The sequence below is a fragment of the Lagenorhynchus albirostris genome, chromosome 7, assembly GCF_949774975.1.
Source record: "Lagenorhynchus albirostris chromosome 7, mLagAlb1.1, whole genome shotgun sequence".
NCBI classification, from domain to species: Eukaryota; Metazoa; Chordata; class Mammalia; order Artiodactyla; family Delphinidae; genus Lagenorhynchus; species Lagenorhynchus albirostris.
In genome coordinates this window covers 100038357-100051830 of record NC_083101.1, presented here as the reverse complement: position 1 = coordinate 100051830, position 13474 = coordinate 100038357, and the positions used below count along the sequence as shown (strand labels likewise).

At 43.6% G+C, this 13474-nt stretch overlaps 1 protein-coding gene across 1 annotated transcript in view; it reads left to right on the top strand.

Moving 5' to 3' along the window:
• The first annotated feature begins 903 nt into the window (after positions 1-903).
• LOC132523866 (tumor necrosis factor receptor superfamily member 10B-like) overlaps positions 904-13474 on the top strand; it is a 48535-nt gene continuing 35964 nt past the window's right edge. Inside the window, exons 1-2 of the mRNA XM_060155669.1 lie at positions 904-1148; positions 9216-9318. Of these exons, the coding sequence (XP_060011652.1) occupies positions 975-1148; positions 9216-9318 (277 nt within the window). The 5' untranslated portion in view covers positions 904-974. The remainder of the gene's footprint in view (positions 1149-9215; positions 9319-13474) is intronic.

The window sequence follows — 13474 nt, the reverse complement described above, 5'->3', positions numbered from 1 at the left end:
TATGGAATCTACAGGGAAGGAAAATCCTGAAGAAAGGCTGAAATGGGTTCCTCCAGCTTGCCTGACTGCAGGAGCAGTAGGGCTGAGACAAGATAACATGAAGTCCTGAGTGTGAAAGTCAGATGATGGACCTGAAACTACCAGAACATGCAAGGTGGTGATGGGGGAGGTCGGAAGCCTAATGGTGACCTGAATTCAGACCCAGCGATCAATGCCTCTGTGAACTTCATTCGGTCGACTCACCTGTTCATTGAGTGTCTGCTCCAGCCAGACACCTGGCTACAGAGATGCTAAGATCAAGGCCCTGACCAAGAAGCTTCGCACTGGGACAGAGCTGCAAAGTGACCCTGGGTGCAGTGAAACATATCAACTCAGTCAATGAGACTCTTGCGGTGGCGGTGGGGGGGGGGCGGGTGAGGGAGTAGCCGTGTGAGGAAAATGCCAAAGTCAGGGCAGGTTAGTTCAGAGTTTATAAACACGGGAGGCTTTGGCTCTGGAAAGGGGACGGGATCAGGACAGGTCCTGGGTTCGGACTCAACCTCACTACCCTGGTCACAGCTGAGGGCACAGTTTCTGGGAGTGGTCAGCTCCCACTTCGTCCCCCCAAACTCCTCACCACCACCTTCTGTGCCTGTCCTCGGAAGGACAGGATCCAGAAACAAACCACGTGCCCAGGGTAGCCAGAGGGTTAGTTCTATGTCCAGCCCCCCACCTTCCGGAGGTGTACCTAGAAGACGACGGCCTTTTATTCAGAGCCTCTCTGCCAACACATCACGTGTTTCAACAACGGTGTGCCTATTCGCTAGCTGGCTTCCGTTCTTTGCCCCGCCCAGGTGACTCAACGCCGCCGAGTACAAAAGTCAGGACGGTCCACCCTCCCAAGAGAGTAAAGAGAGAGACAAGAGTGAGCTCCCGCACACCCCACGGGCGGCAGGGACGATCCAGAGCCCCACGAAAGACACTGTTGCTTCCTGATGGCTCTGCAGGCTGTCACGCCGCGGCGGCTGGGACAGCGAGCGCCCCGCGACAGCACGGGGCAGCGGGGACAGAGCCCACCGGCCGCCTCGGGCTCCGGAGCAGGGCGCCCCCCCGGTCCCAGGCCTCGGCTCCGGGGGCCCTTGGCTCTCATCTTTGTCGTCCTGCTATCGGTGAGTCCCCGCCGCGGGTCCTGGCTGGGGGGAAGGATCGTCTGGTGGCTGGGAGGGGGCGGCAGAAGCGGGGGAGGGAGCGGGGTGGGGGGAGTGGGCAGGCGGACATGGCTGGGTGCCTGCCCGGGTCACCCGCGCAGGACCAACAGTGGGCAGAATCGGGGGAAGGAACAGGGTCACGGCCCGGCAGGACCGACCCGGGCCCAGAGGGAGAAGAGCTCGCGCTCCCCTTCCCGGTCCGCGGCCCGGCTGGCCTTCTGAGCGGTCCCAGCAGTGTATTCCAGGCATTGGAGCGGGCAGTGTCAAGCTGGAAACTCCCTGGCAAGCTGCCTGGAGCGACAGAGAGATTGGCTGTCTTTTCTTTCTTTTACTATTTTACACTTATGCTTAAATTCTAAAACATACTCATGGCAAATTGATTAAACAGCAGCCCAAGAAGAAGGCTGCCTTCCACACGTTTTGTTCTGACCCTTGAGTTTCAGCAGGAAGGAGGTTCCCAGTTCCTTCTAGTCACATTGCCTGCGAGGCAGCCAGGAACTGGAGCCGCCCCTCCTTCCTTAGAGGTGGGTGATGCTAACAGGAAAACCCATGGTGATGCACATCCTAAAGACACTTCAAGTGGAAAGGCTCCACCCCTGCATGTTCCAGGTTCCTTATATGTTTAAAAAAAAAAAAATTAAATGTGAAACCAACATTACAGGTGTCATGAAGTTTTAAGTACTTTCATTTAACAAATTAATTCAAAATTCAGAGACGCAATAACATATAATCACAAAATGATTACAGAATTAATTTTTTAAAAATTAGTCTATACTAGACGAGACCCATGTTTAAGGCTGCTGCATGAATGAATCACTTTAGTACAACAGGTGTTTTTCCAGGTGAATGTGAGAATACCTGTGTAGACAAGGTCAAAATATGATCTTGATGGTTTGGGGAATGTGAGACCTAGGCCTCTGACATCCCAAACTCCCGTTCTCATCCCTTCTCATGGCTTTTTTAAAAATGCATTTACAGTCATGATCACTTTTGTTATATTCTGAGTTAATAACCAATTCCGTTAGATGTCTTAGGTCAGTACATGCGGATTTATCCTATTCTTTCTAACAGCATAACATTTTATTGTATAGGTAAAGCAGATGTGGGTGAACCAGTTTATTTCATTCTTGTCTTTCATGAATATCTTTCTAGATTATATCCTTGTTTGGTTTTTTTGTTTTTTGTTTTTTTGCTAATTCCAACTGTACTGTAGTATATACCTTTGTATGTGTCATACATGCATGTGTACCGTCTACTGGGTAACTCCTTGGAAGTGAAATTGTTGTGTCAATGGGTTAGGTAATATTATACTTTCGTTATATATAATGGCAAACTGTCCTCAAAAAAAAGGCCAGACCATTTTAACTCACATCAAGAGTCCACAAGTATGCCTGTTTCCCTGCACCCTTGCCACACTGAACTTTACTTCTCTGCTTGTCTAAAGTAAATATGGGGCACCACAGTGCTGTGGTTTTGATTCCTCGGTGCCAGTAGAGATTTTCAAGGATCCAGGAGATTTCTGAGACTGGGAGTGGGTGGCCAGGAGACCGCAGGTTAGGCAGCAGGGGAGGGGACAGGGGGACAGCGGTCCCAGCTCTGCACTTGAATGGTGTCACCCAGGGCCAGTTACTGCCCCCAGCCCTGCCTGGCATGAGATGAGGCCCATGTCTTTGGGCTCTTGGAAGGATGACATGAGATGAGCTGCAGAGCTGAGCTTGGTCCTCACCCAGGTCCCTGTTCTGCACATGTGATGGCGCCCCATTTCTGTTGTAGGTCTTCTACCCCAGGTTTCTCTCTCTTTCAAAGTGGGAACTGTGAGGTTCAGAGGCTCAGTCAGGCCACAGGAGTCTTGGGACTGCAGCTGGAGACTGCAGGCCTGCTCTGCTCCTTCCAGCTCTGGGACCCTGTGTACCCCTGCTTCCTGCTGTAAAACGGGAGGAAGTGAACGTCTGCAGGGCCCTCTGAAGCTGCTGAGAGCTGTGTGGGCGCTATGTGAGGCTGTGTGGGAGGACGAATCCCATCCTCAGGGCTGGTGTCGGTCACGCTGGTGCTGGGAGGGCCACAGGGTACGTGGTCTCCCACCCCCCAGCCCCGCAGTGGCTGCCACCTGCATGTATTGGCACTGTGCTGTGGGCTCCCTGGGGTGGGGCAGGAGCTTCTGAAGCACAGGGTGGAGTGCTGTGCTGGGGGGGTCATGGAGGAACTTAGAGAAGCCCAACGTCAGGTGGTGTCGGGATGGCAGTGCAGGGCCTTGGGCCTGGTGAGCCCAAATGCTCTCAACTTCGGATCTGTTTTATTTCTCTCTCATTTTGAATAGTTTCTATTGCTTTCTCTCCAAGTTCACTGATTTTCTACACATCCTAATCTGCTGTTAACCCCATCCAGTACATTTTTTTCCTTTGTGTGTGTGTGTGTATTATCATGCTGTTTGTTTGTTTTGTTTTTAAGACTTTATTCTTTTAGAGCAGTTTTAGAGTCAAAATAAAATTGAAGGAAGGTACATAGATTCCCCGTATACCCCCTGTCCCGACACATACATGGTCTCCTCCATTATCAACATACCCACCAGAGTGGTACATGTGTTATAACCAGTGAACCGACACTGACACATTCTAATCACCCAAAGTTCATAATTTATATTATATTATGGTTTATATTTATATAAACCATAAATTTATAAATATAAATTTATAATTTATATTATGGTTCACTCTTGGCGCTGTAAGTTCTATGAGCTTGGACAAATGTATACTATTGTTACGGTATCATACAGAGTATTTTCACTGCCCTAAAAATCCTCTGTGCTTTGCCTATTCATTCCTCCCTGGCCCCCAACTGCTGGAAACCATTGATCTTTTTACTGTCTCCATAGTTTTGCCTTTTCCAGAATGTCATGTCATTGGATTCATACAGTATGTAGCTTTTTCAGATTGGCTTCTTTCACTTAGTGATATGCATTTGAGGTTCCTCCATGTCTTTTCATGGCTTGATAGCTTATTTCTTTTCTGGCCTGAATAACATTCCATTGTCTGGATGTACCACAGTTTATTTATCGATTCACCTACTGAAGGAAATCTTGGTTGTTTCCAAGTTTGGGCAATTGTGAAAAAAGCTGCTATAAACATCTGTGTTCACGTTTTTGTGTGGCCATACATTTTCAAGTCATTTGGGTAAATACAAAGGAGCACAATTGCTGGATTATATGGTAAGAGTATGTTTGGTTTTGCAAGAAACCACAAAACTATCTTCAAAGTGGCTCTTCCATTTGCATTTTTACCAGCAGTAATTGAGAGTTCCTGTTGTTCCACCTCTTCATCAGCATTTGGTGTTGTCAGTGTCCAGGTTTTGGCCATTCTTATAGGTGTGTACAGCATCTCATTAGTGTTTTACTTTGTATTTCCGTGATGACATATGATGTGGATCAACTTTTTGTATGCTTATTGGCCATCTGTATATTCTTTGGTGAGGTATCTGTTAAGGTCTTTTGTCCATTTTTTAACAGAGTTGTTTGTTTTCTTATTGTTGAGGTTTTTTTAAGTTCTTTGTATATTTTGGAAAACAGTCCTTTTTATTTTTTTATTTATTTATTTTTAATTTTTTTTTTGTGCAGTATGTGGGCCTCTCACTGTTGTGGCCTCTCCCGTTGCGGAGCACAGGCTCCGGGCGCGCAGGCTCAGCAGCCATGGCTCACGGGCCTAATCGCTCTGCGGCACGTGGGATCTTCCCGGACCGGGGCACGAACCTGTGTCCCCTGCATCGGCAGGTGGACTCTCAACCACTGCGCCACCAGGGAAGCCCCTGGAAAACAGTCCTTTTTAGATGTATCTTTTGCAAATACTTTCTCCCAGTCTGTTACTTGACTTCTCATTCTTTTGATATTGTTTTTTTCAAAGCAGAATTTAACTTTAATGAAATTCAGCTTATCGGTTATTTCTTTCATGGATCATGCCTTTGGTAGTTGTATCTAGAAAGTCATCACCAGGGACTTCCCTGGTGGTCCAGTGGTTAAAAATCTGCCTTCCAGGGGCTTCCCTGGTGGCACAGTGGTTGAGAGTCTGCCTGCCGATGCAGGGGACACGGGTTCGTGCCCCGGTCTGGGAGGATCCCACATGCCGCGGAGCGGCTGGGCCCGTGAGCCATGGCCGCTAAGCCTGCGTGTCCGGAGCCTGTGCTCCGCAACGGGAGAGGCCATAACAGTGAGAGGCCCACGTACGAAAAACAAAAAAAAAAATCACAACCTGAAAGTTGAGAGTTATGTTTTATTCAGCAGGAATTTTTATTTAATATAATTTATTTATTTGGTTTTGGCCATGCCGCATGGCATGTGGGATCTTAGTTCCCTGACCAGGTATCAAACCCACGACCCCTGCATTGGAAGCATGGAGTCTTAACCACTGGACCGCCAGGGAAGTCCCTCGGTGGGAATTTTTAGGACTTCAAGCCCAGGAGGCAGCATCTCAAGTAACCCTGAGAGAACTGCTCGGAGGAGGCGAAGGGGAAGCTAGGATATATAGGAGTTTGCAACAAAGGGCAGGTAGTTGGGAACATCAAAAGATTATTGTTAATGAAAGAAAACCCAGATATCCCAAGTTAAGGAATTTAGCACCTTTCTATGTATGGGAAGATGCAAGAGTCAGGTCTCACGGAAATCATTCCTTTAGTATGCACCTAACCTATCTGGGGCCAGAATCCTGTGTTTTCAAATCCTGAGTTTCCTCAGGGTTTTCACATCCTGAGCTTCCTCAGGCCACAGGTGGCCGCAGGTGAAGGCTGCTAGATGGCAGGTATTCTTTCCTTCCTGAGGTCTGTATCTAGATTTGTTTTTTGCATGTGGACATCTAGTTGTTCCAATCCCGATCACTATATCTGTCATTACAGATATGGTTACTTTTTAAATTTCTAGAAGTTCCATTTGGCTCTTGTTTGTTTGTTTGTCTTTTATATGTCATCCATCTCTCTCCTGATTGTGTTCATTTTATTCTTTTATGTCCCTGAGTATAACATTCAAATAGCTGTTTTATAGTCTTTATGGATTAATTCAATGGTCTCTGTCACTTTCTACAATTTCTATTAATTGAATTTTTCCTACTTATTCTGATGTTTTCCTGCTTCCTGCTCTGTCACTTTTTATTAAGTGATACAGATTGTGAATTTTGTTTTCTTAGGTATTCATTTTTGTTGTGTTCTTTTAAAGAGGGCTGGATATTGTTCCAGTCATAGTAAAGAAAATTGAATATCAGTTCGATCTTCCAATATTTGCTTTTAAGTTCGATGCCTGGGCTACACTTGCCTTATTTGGGCATTAAATTCATTAACTACAAAGGACATAGCAGTTAACCACTGATATCTAGGCAGCACTCCTATTATGCAGTCTGTCCACTCTGGTTAATGGCAGCATGAACAGTGCCAGCCCCGGGCGAGCCTCTATCCTTGTCAGCCTGCTGGTTTCTAGTGGTCTCTTCTCAGCCGGGGGTGGGTCCCTCCCGCGCGTGCACAGATGAGCACTCACCCACACACTGGATGGGCCCCTCTGCACGTCTCCAGAGCTCTCTCTGGGCAGCTTTTCTTCTCCAGTTCTCGCCCTGCATTCAGCCTCCTGGAACTCCTCTCACTCCCTTAAGAGGCCACGGGGTCTCTGTCGGGTCCCTTCCTGAGCTTCAGCCTGGAAACTGTCCTTAGGCAGGATGCTGAGGCCAACCCTAGGCTCACCTCCTTTGTGTCCTGGGGAGGGTGCTGTATTTTTATTCTGACATATTTTCTTAATTTATTAAAACACTCAAAATTACAGAAAATTTGCATATATTGTACAAAACCCTTTATCCTGACCATCTGAAAACTAGATGCTAACATGATGAATATCATTCCTGAACACTTTGGTGTGTACTCCCTACAAACAGGAACATTCTCCCCCATAGCCACAATACAACCTTCAAATCAGAACATTAACATCGACACATTACCATCTAATTCGCGGACCTCATTCAAATTTCTCCAATTGCTCTTATGTCATTTATAGCTCAGAGATTGTGACACAAATTGTCACTTTTCTGTGACTCTCTGGTATTTAATAGATCCTGGACAGGTTCCATTAGGGACAGCTTGTCAGGCACCTTAAATGTTTTTTTAAAATTGTGGTAAAATATACATCGCATAAAATTCACCATCTTAACCATTTTTCAGTGTATAGTTCACTAGCATTAACTATATTCTCATTGTTGTGCAACCAATCTCTAGAGCTATTTTCATTTTGCAAAACTGAAACTCTCTACTCGTTAAACAACAACATCCAAATTCTCCCCTCTACCCAGACCCCGGCAATGGCCATTCTACTTTCTCCATGAATTTGACTACTCTAGGGACCTCATGTAAACGGAATCATACGGTATTTTTGTGATTGGCTTATTTCACTTAGGATAGTGTCCTCAGGTTCATCCGTGTTGTAGCATGTGCCAGAATTTCCTTCTTTTTTAAGGTGAATAATATTCCATTTTATGTATATACCACATTGTTTATCCATTCATCCACTGATGGACATTTGGGTTACTTCCATCTTTTGGCTATTGTGAATAATGGTGCTATGAACATGGGTGTACAAATAACCCTTTGAGACCTTGCTTTCAATTCTTTCGGATGTATACCCAGAGATGACATTGCTAGATCATATAGTAATTTTATTTTTAGTTTTTTGAGAAACCCCCAAATTTTATGGAAACTGTTTTCCATAGGGGCTGCATCATTTTACATTCCCACCAACAGTGCACAAGACTTCCAATTTCTCCACATCTTTGCCAACACTTGTAGTTTATGGGTTTCTTTTTTTCTTTCTTTTTTTAATAGTGGCCATCCTAATGGATGTGCAGTGGTACCTCATTGTGGTTTTGATTTGCATTTCCCTAATGATGCGTGATGTTGAGCATCTTTTCATGTGCTTATTGGCCATTTGTACATCTTCTCTGGAAAAACATCTATTCAAATCTTTTACTTATTTTAAAATGGTTATTATTATTATTGTTGTTGTGTTGTAGGAGTTCTTTATATATTCTGGATATTAACCCCTTATCAGATATATGATTTGCAAACATTTCTCCCATTCTGTGCGTTGCCCTTTCACTCTGTTAATTGTGTTTTTTTTGATGCACAGAAGTTTAAAATTTTGATGTTAGCACAATTTATCTATTTTTTTCATGTTGCCTGTGCTTTTGGTGTCATATCCAAGAAGTCATTTCCAAATTCCAGTTCATGAAGAACTGCCCCTATGTTTTCTCCTAAGTGTTTTATAGCTTTAACTCTTATGTTTCTATCTGTGATCCATTTTGAGTTAATTTTTGTATACGGTGTTAAGTAAGGGTCCAAGTTCATATTTTTGCATATGGATATCCAGTTTCCCCAAGATTGTCCTTTCTCCATTAAATGATTTTGGTACTCCTTGTCAAGTCATTTGACCATATATGCAACAGTCTATTTCTGGGCTATCTGTTCTATTCTATTGGTCTAGATGTCTGAGGCACCTTTTTAAACCAGAAATTCATCATTTAATCAATATTTGGTGAACAAAAAATTATTTAATGTTTGACTCTGTATCCTGATATTTTTAAGTTTGCATATTATATAACCCTCATTCGTAAATGTGTGTGTGTATGTAAAAGAAAGAGAATATTCACACATATGGTGAAACAGTGGAACTAAATGAGACAAAACATTAATGGATGCTATTTCTAAGATGAGGGGATCATATATAGTTTTTGTATCCTTATAAAAATTTTACCTCCTCCTATTTTCTAGAATAAACACGTTTTCTTCTATAAGAGAAAAGGATAAAGGAGAGTTTTTCAAGGGTATGTTACTTGGCTAGCCCCAAATCATGGAAGTTCAAACATAAATACTGAAGAATATTTAAGACTTTGGAGCTGGGAGAAAGGTGTAAGTTCTGCTTAGTTTTGGAGGTGAGGTGAAAGGATTGTGGAATGGATTCTGGGAGGGGTGAGAGTCTGGAAGCCACTCATGCCTGTCCCTGTTTTGTCCCTATAGGTCACAGCTGCCTCAATCATGCCCACAGGGAAGGATGGAGTTCACCAACAATTAGCTGCCCCACAGGGATGGAGGCGCAGCTTCTGGGAGTTGTGTCCCCCAGGTAAATTCTACGACTGATCTCCAACCCTTACCTGACCCTTGTCTGCCTTATCTTCATGTCCTTCTGGTCTTCTGATTCCTGCAGTTCCTGGTTCTTATTCCACAGGCATTTACTGGAAGTCTTCCGTGTGCCAGGCGCTGTGCTAGTGGAGGACGTGAGGCCCCCGCCCTCCTGGAACACTCCTCCTAGGATGACACCCAGACAGATGGACAAACGTGACAGTCAGAGAGATGAGCTAGGAACCGTGAGGATAATTGAGTGATGGGTGGGACAGAGATGGTGTTGGTAAGGCCTCCTGGGGTTGGTGACTTTGGTGCAGAGAGCCAGGTAGAGTGCTCCTGAGGGGGCCCCCGGGAACTGTCACCCCAAGGGGCAGGGCTGGGCTTGTTTTAGCAAAGCTAGGGGGCAGCTGGGGTGAGTGGAGGGTGGAGAGGTCAACAGGACAGGTGGGAGGAGATCACACGGGGTCCTGGACACCGTGGAGGGAGCATGGGTTCTATTTTGTTAGTGAGGGACAACTCCAAAAAGTTTTAAGCGAAAGACTGAAGGAATCAGGTTTGTTTTAGGCAGAGGACCAATGCGATAAGAGCACACTCTTGGATTGAAAGGGGGCAACACCAGAAACAGGTGGAGAGCCTTCCAGGGCATGTCTGTGAAGTGCACCCCTGGTTCTTCTACCTGGTGTGATGTCTGTTCCATGTGGTTCTATGAGCCACAGGAAAACAGCAGAAACCATGCCTGGCAGGGTGGTTGACTGGGGTTTTTGCTTTGCACGTGTTTCCTTTACCCCAGGAAGGAAAGTGAGTTAGAAGTTGATTTTCTGCACAAGGGCTTCCAGAGCTGGCAAGAGTAGTACTGAGGGGTGCTTAAAAACCCTTTAAGACTGTGCATTTCCATGAGCATCATAAGAAAGACTCTTGTGCCTTTCCATTTGATGTTCAGTGTGGGCTTGTCAAAGTGTCAGGATGTGGACAGGGAAGAGCTTAGCCCCAAACAAACACAAAAACGAAACTGTAAATGCACAAGGGCTTCCAGCACCTGTTGCTGTGGTCTGGGGTCAAGATGGGTGGGCTTTAATATGGTGGTGAACAGAGCAGATTAGGAAGGATGAGGGATATACTGAGATAATTCTTTCTCTTTATAAAATTGTAAGAGAAATTTCTCATATATATTTGCAGTAGTTTTGTTATTTTCTATTTTATAATTAAGTCATTGATTCACCCAGATTTTATTTTCTTATAAGAAGAGAGTAAGAAAGACATTTCATTGTTTTCCAGTAGTCTTCTTAGTTGCCCCAGCACCATTATTAAATAATCACATTTTTATCATTGATATAAATTGTTATCATGATAATACATTATTAAGTTTTCTGTAAGGTAGGGTTTTTAGAGTATATTCTTTTTTTTTTTTTGTGGTACGCGGGCCTCCCACTGCTGTGGCCTCTCCCGTTGCGGAGCACAGGCTCCAGACACGCAGGCTCAGTGGCCATGGCTCACAGGCCCAGCCGCTCCGCGGCATGTGGGATCTTCCCGGACCAGGGCACGAAACTGTGTCCCCTGCATCGGTAGGCGGACTCTCAACCACTGTGCCACCAGGGAAGCCCTAGAGTATATTCAATATTGATAAAAATAAATCAGGGAACTCACAGACAACATGTAGAAGAATTATGGTTTTGGTTTTTCTTTCCCCAGTCTGACCATCTCTACCTTTTAATTGGAGAGTTTAAATTATTTACATTTAACACTATTACTGATAAGGTAAAACTTACTTCTGGTCTTAGGTATTTAATTTCTTTATGTCTTATGTATTTTGTTCCTTAATTTCTCCATTACTGCCTTTTTAAAAATTTGATTGATTTTTTTTAGTACTATTTCAATTCCCTTTTTTCCTTTTCTGTGTATTTTTTAGTCATTTTCTTAGTGGTTACCATGGAGATTACAATTACCATCTTAAACTGATAAAATTCTAGTTTTTATAATTCTGACAACATTTCAATGGAATCCAAACACTGTGTTCCTATACATCTCCATCTCTCCCCTTATATATTGTCGTCAGAGATCACATCTTTGTACATTGTGCGCCCATTAACAGGGATCTTCTGGAGATGTGTATGGGTGTCAAGTTGACAAGGGGTGGCCTTGTGATGGTTAATTTGATGTGTCAACTTATTTAGGTCACTGTACCCAGATAATGTTCTAATGTTTCTGTGAAGGTAATTTTTTTTTTTACGTCTTTATTGGAGTATAATTGGTTTACAATGGTGTGTCAGTTTCTGCTTTATAACAAAGTGAATCAGTTATACATATACATATGTTCCCATATCTCTTCCCTCTAGATATGATACCATTTAAATCAGTAGACTTTGAGTGAAGCATATTACCCTCCTTAATGTGCGTGAGCTTCATCCAACCTGTTGAAAGTCTTAATAGAAAAAGATTCACCTTTCTGGAGAAAGAGGGAATTCTGCCAGTAGACTGCCTTCAGAATCAAACTGCAACTCTTCCCTGTCTGCCTACTCTGTGTGAACCAGTTCCTTAAAATATCTTTTTCTTTCTATACACACACGAGCACACACACATACACACTCCATTTCTCTCTATTGGTTCTATTTCTCTGGAAAACAAATAGAAAAATTTTTAAGATTTAAAATCTTTTTGACCATACTCAATCTTCAAATAAAGACAATAACAAGGTCATAGTTCTAACATGATCCAACACTGCTGCATACATCTGAAAACACACCTATATTTTCTTTAGAAGAGGATGCAATGTCCTTGGGTGACTTATACTCTTCTCCATGTTATCTCATAACTTAAATACTATGATGTAAGTTAACAATACTTAAATACTATGATATAAAGTCAATATATCTTATATGATAAGGGGATAAGAGAGGGAAGAAAGCAAAGATATTTGCTTAACATATATAAATACAAAAGCACAAGCATAACATAGTAAAGAAGACATTTATAACAATTACAACCCTTGTTTCCGTAACTAGTCATGCAGTCGTAGCTGGTATTTAAACCATCTTCTACTACCCATTCCATTTTCCCTGCCCTCAGCAAGCATCTTAGCTGATCATATGCATATATGCTGTGCATATTAGAGTGAGACAAGCCTTCATTCCTGAGGGGTCTAAGCCATTAGTCCTGCCTGAATCGAATTGTTATAGATTTCCATTGACTTTAATCACAATGCACGGTAATTCTAAGAAACACCCTAAGGGATCTTTTGGATTCTAGACACGATCTTCCTTACCTTCATTGTGTAGCAGTAGTTCAATTTCCCCTTGGCAGTCAGGGTCAGTACAGTAACTTCTTTGCCTGCTAATTCAGAGACATGAAGAGCCCTACGTGGCTGGGTGGCATTCTTAACTGCCAGTTCAATTGAATCATCGTTGTGTCTTCTGGTGGAAGCATTCCTCCCTTTAGAACTAAACCTCTAGGCCAGTAGAGCATAAAGTCATGGGAACAAGAAGCAAAATTTTGGCTACTGTATAGTTAGCGGTAATAGTGAGTAGTAACACTCCCATTTCCACTCCTTGGTTCCTGGATCCATGAATGCTGGCCATGGAAGAAAATATTACACATTGGATGCTGATTCAGAGCATATATGGCCTTATGGAAAACCTTGTCCCAATCTTACAAGGTATTGCCATCTAGATGGCATTGTAACTGAGTCTTTGAAAGGTCATTCCACCATTCTATCAAGCCAGATGATTCAAGATGGTGGAGAGCATAAGACCAGGGAATTCCTTGAGCATGGGCTCATTGCTGCACTTCACTTACTGTCACGTGAGTTCCTTGGTCAGATCGATGGTGTGAGGCATACCACAGTGGTGGATAGGTATTCTGTAAGTCCATGGATGGTACTTTTGAAAGAAGCATTGCATGTAGGAAAGGTAGATTCGTCTTCAGAGTGTCTATTCCAGTAAGAACAAAATGATGCCCCTTTTCATGATGGAAGTGGTCCAGTGTAATCAACCTGCACAGCATTCTCTTGTTCTGGGCACCGCTCAAAATTAGCAGCTTTTTGGGTCACTCAGTAATAGGCTGGAATAACACATCAAAATGAGGAATATGTTGTCTCTAAAACTGAAAGAGGCCCATTAAATGTTGTACCTCTTTCTCGGTTGTAGGGGGAGCCAGAGGGA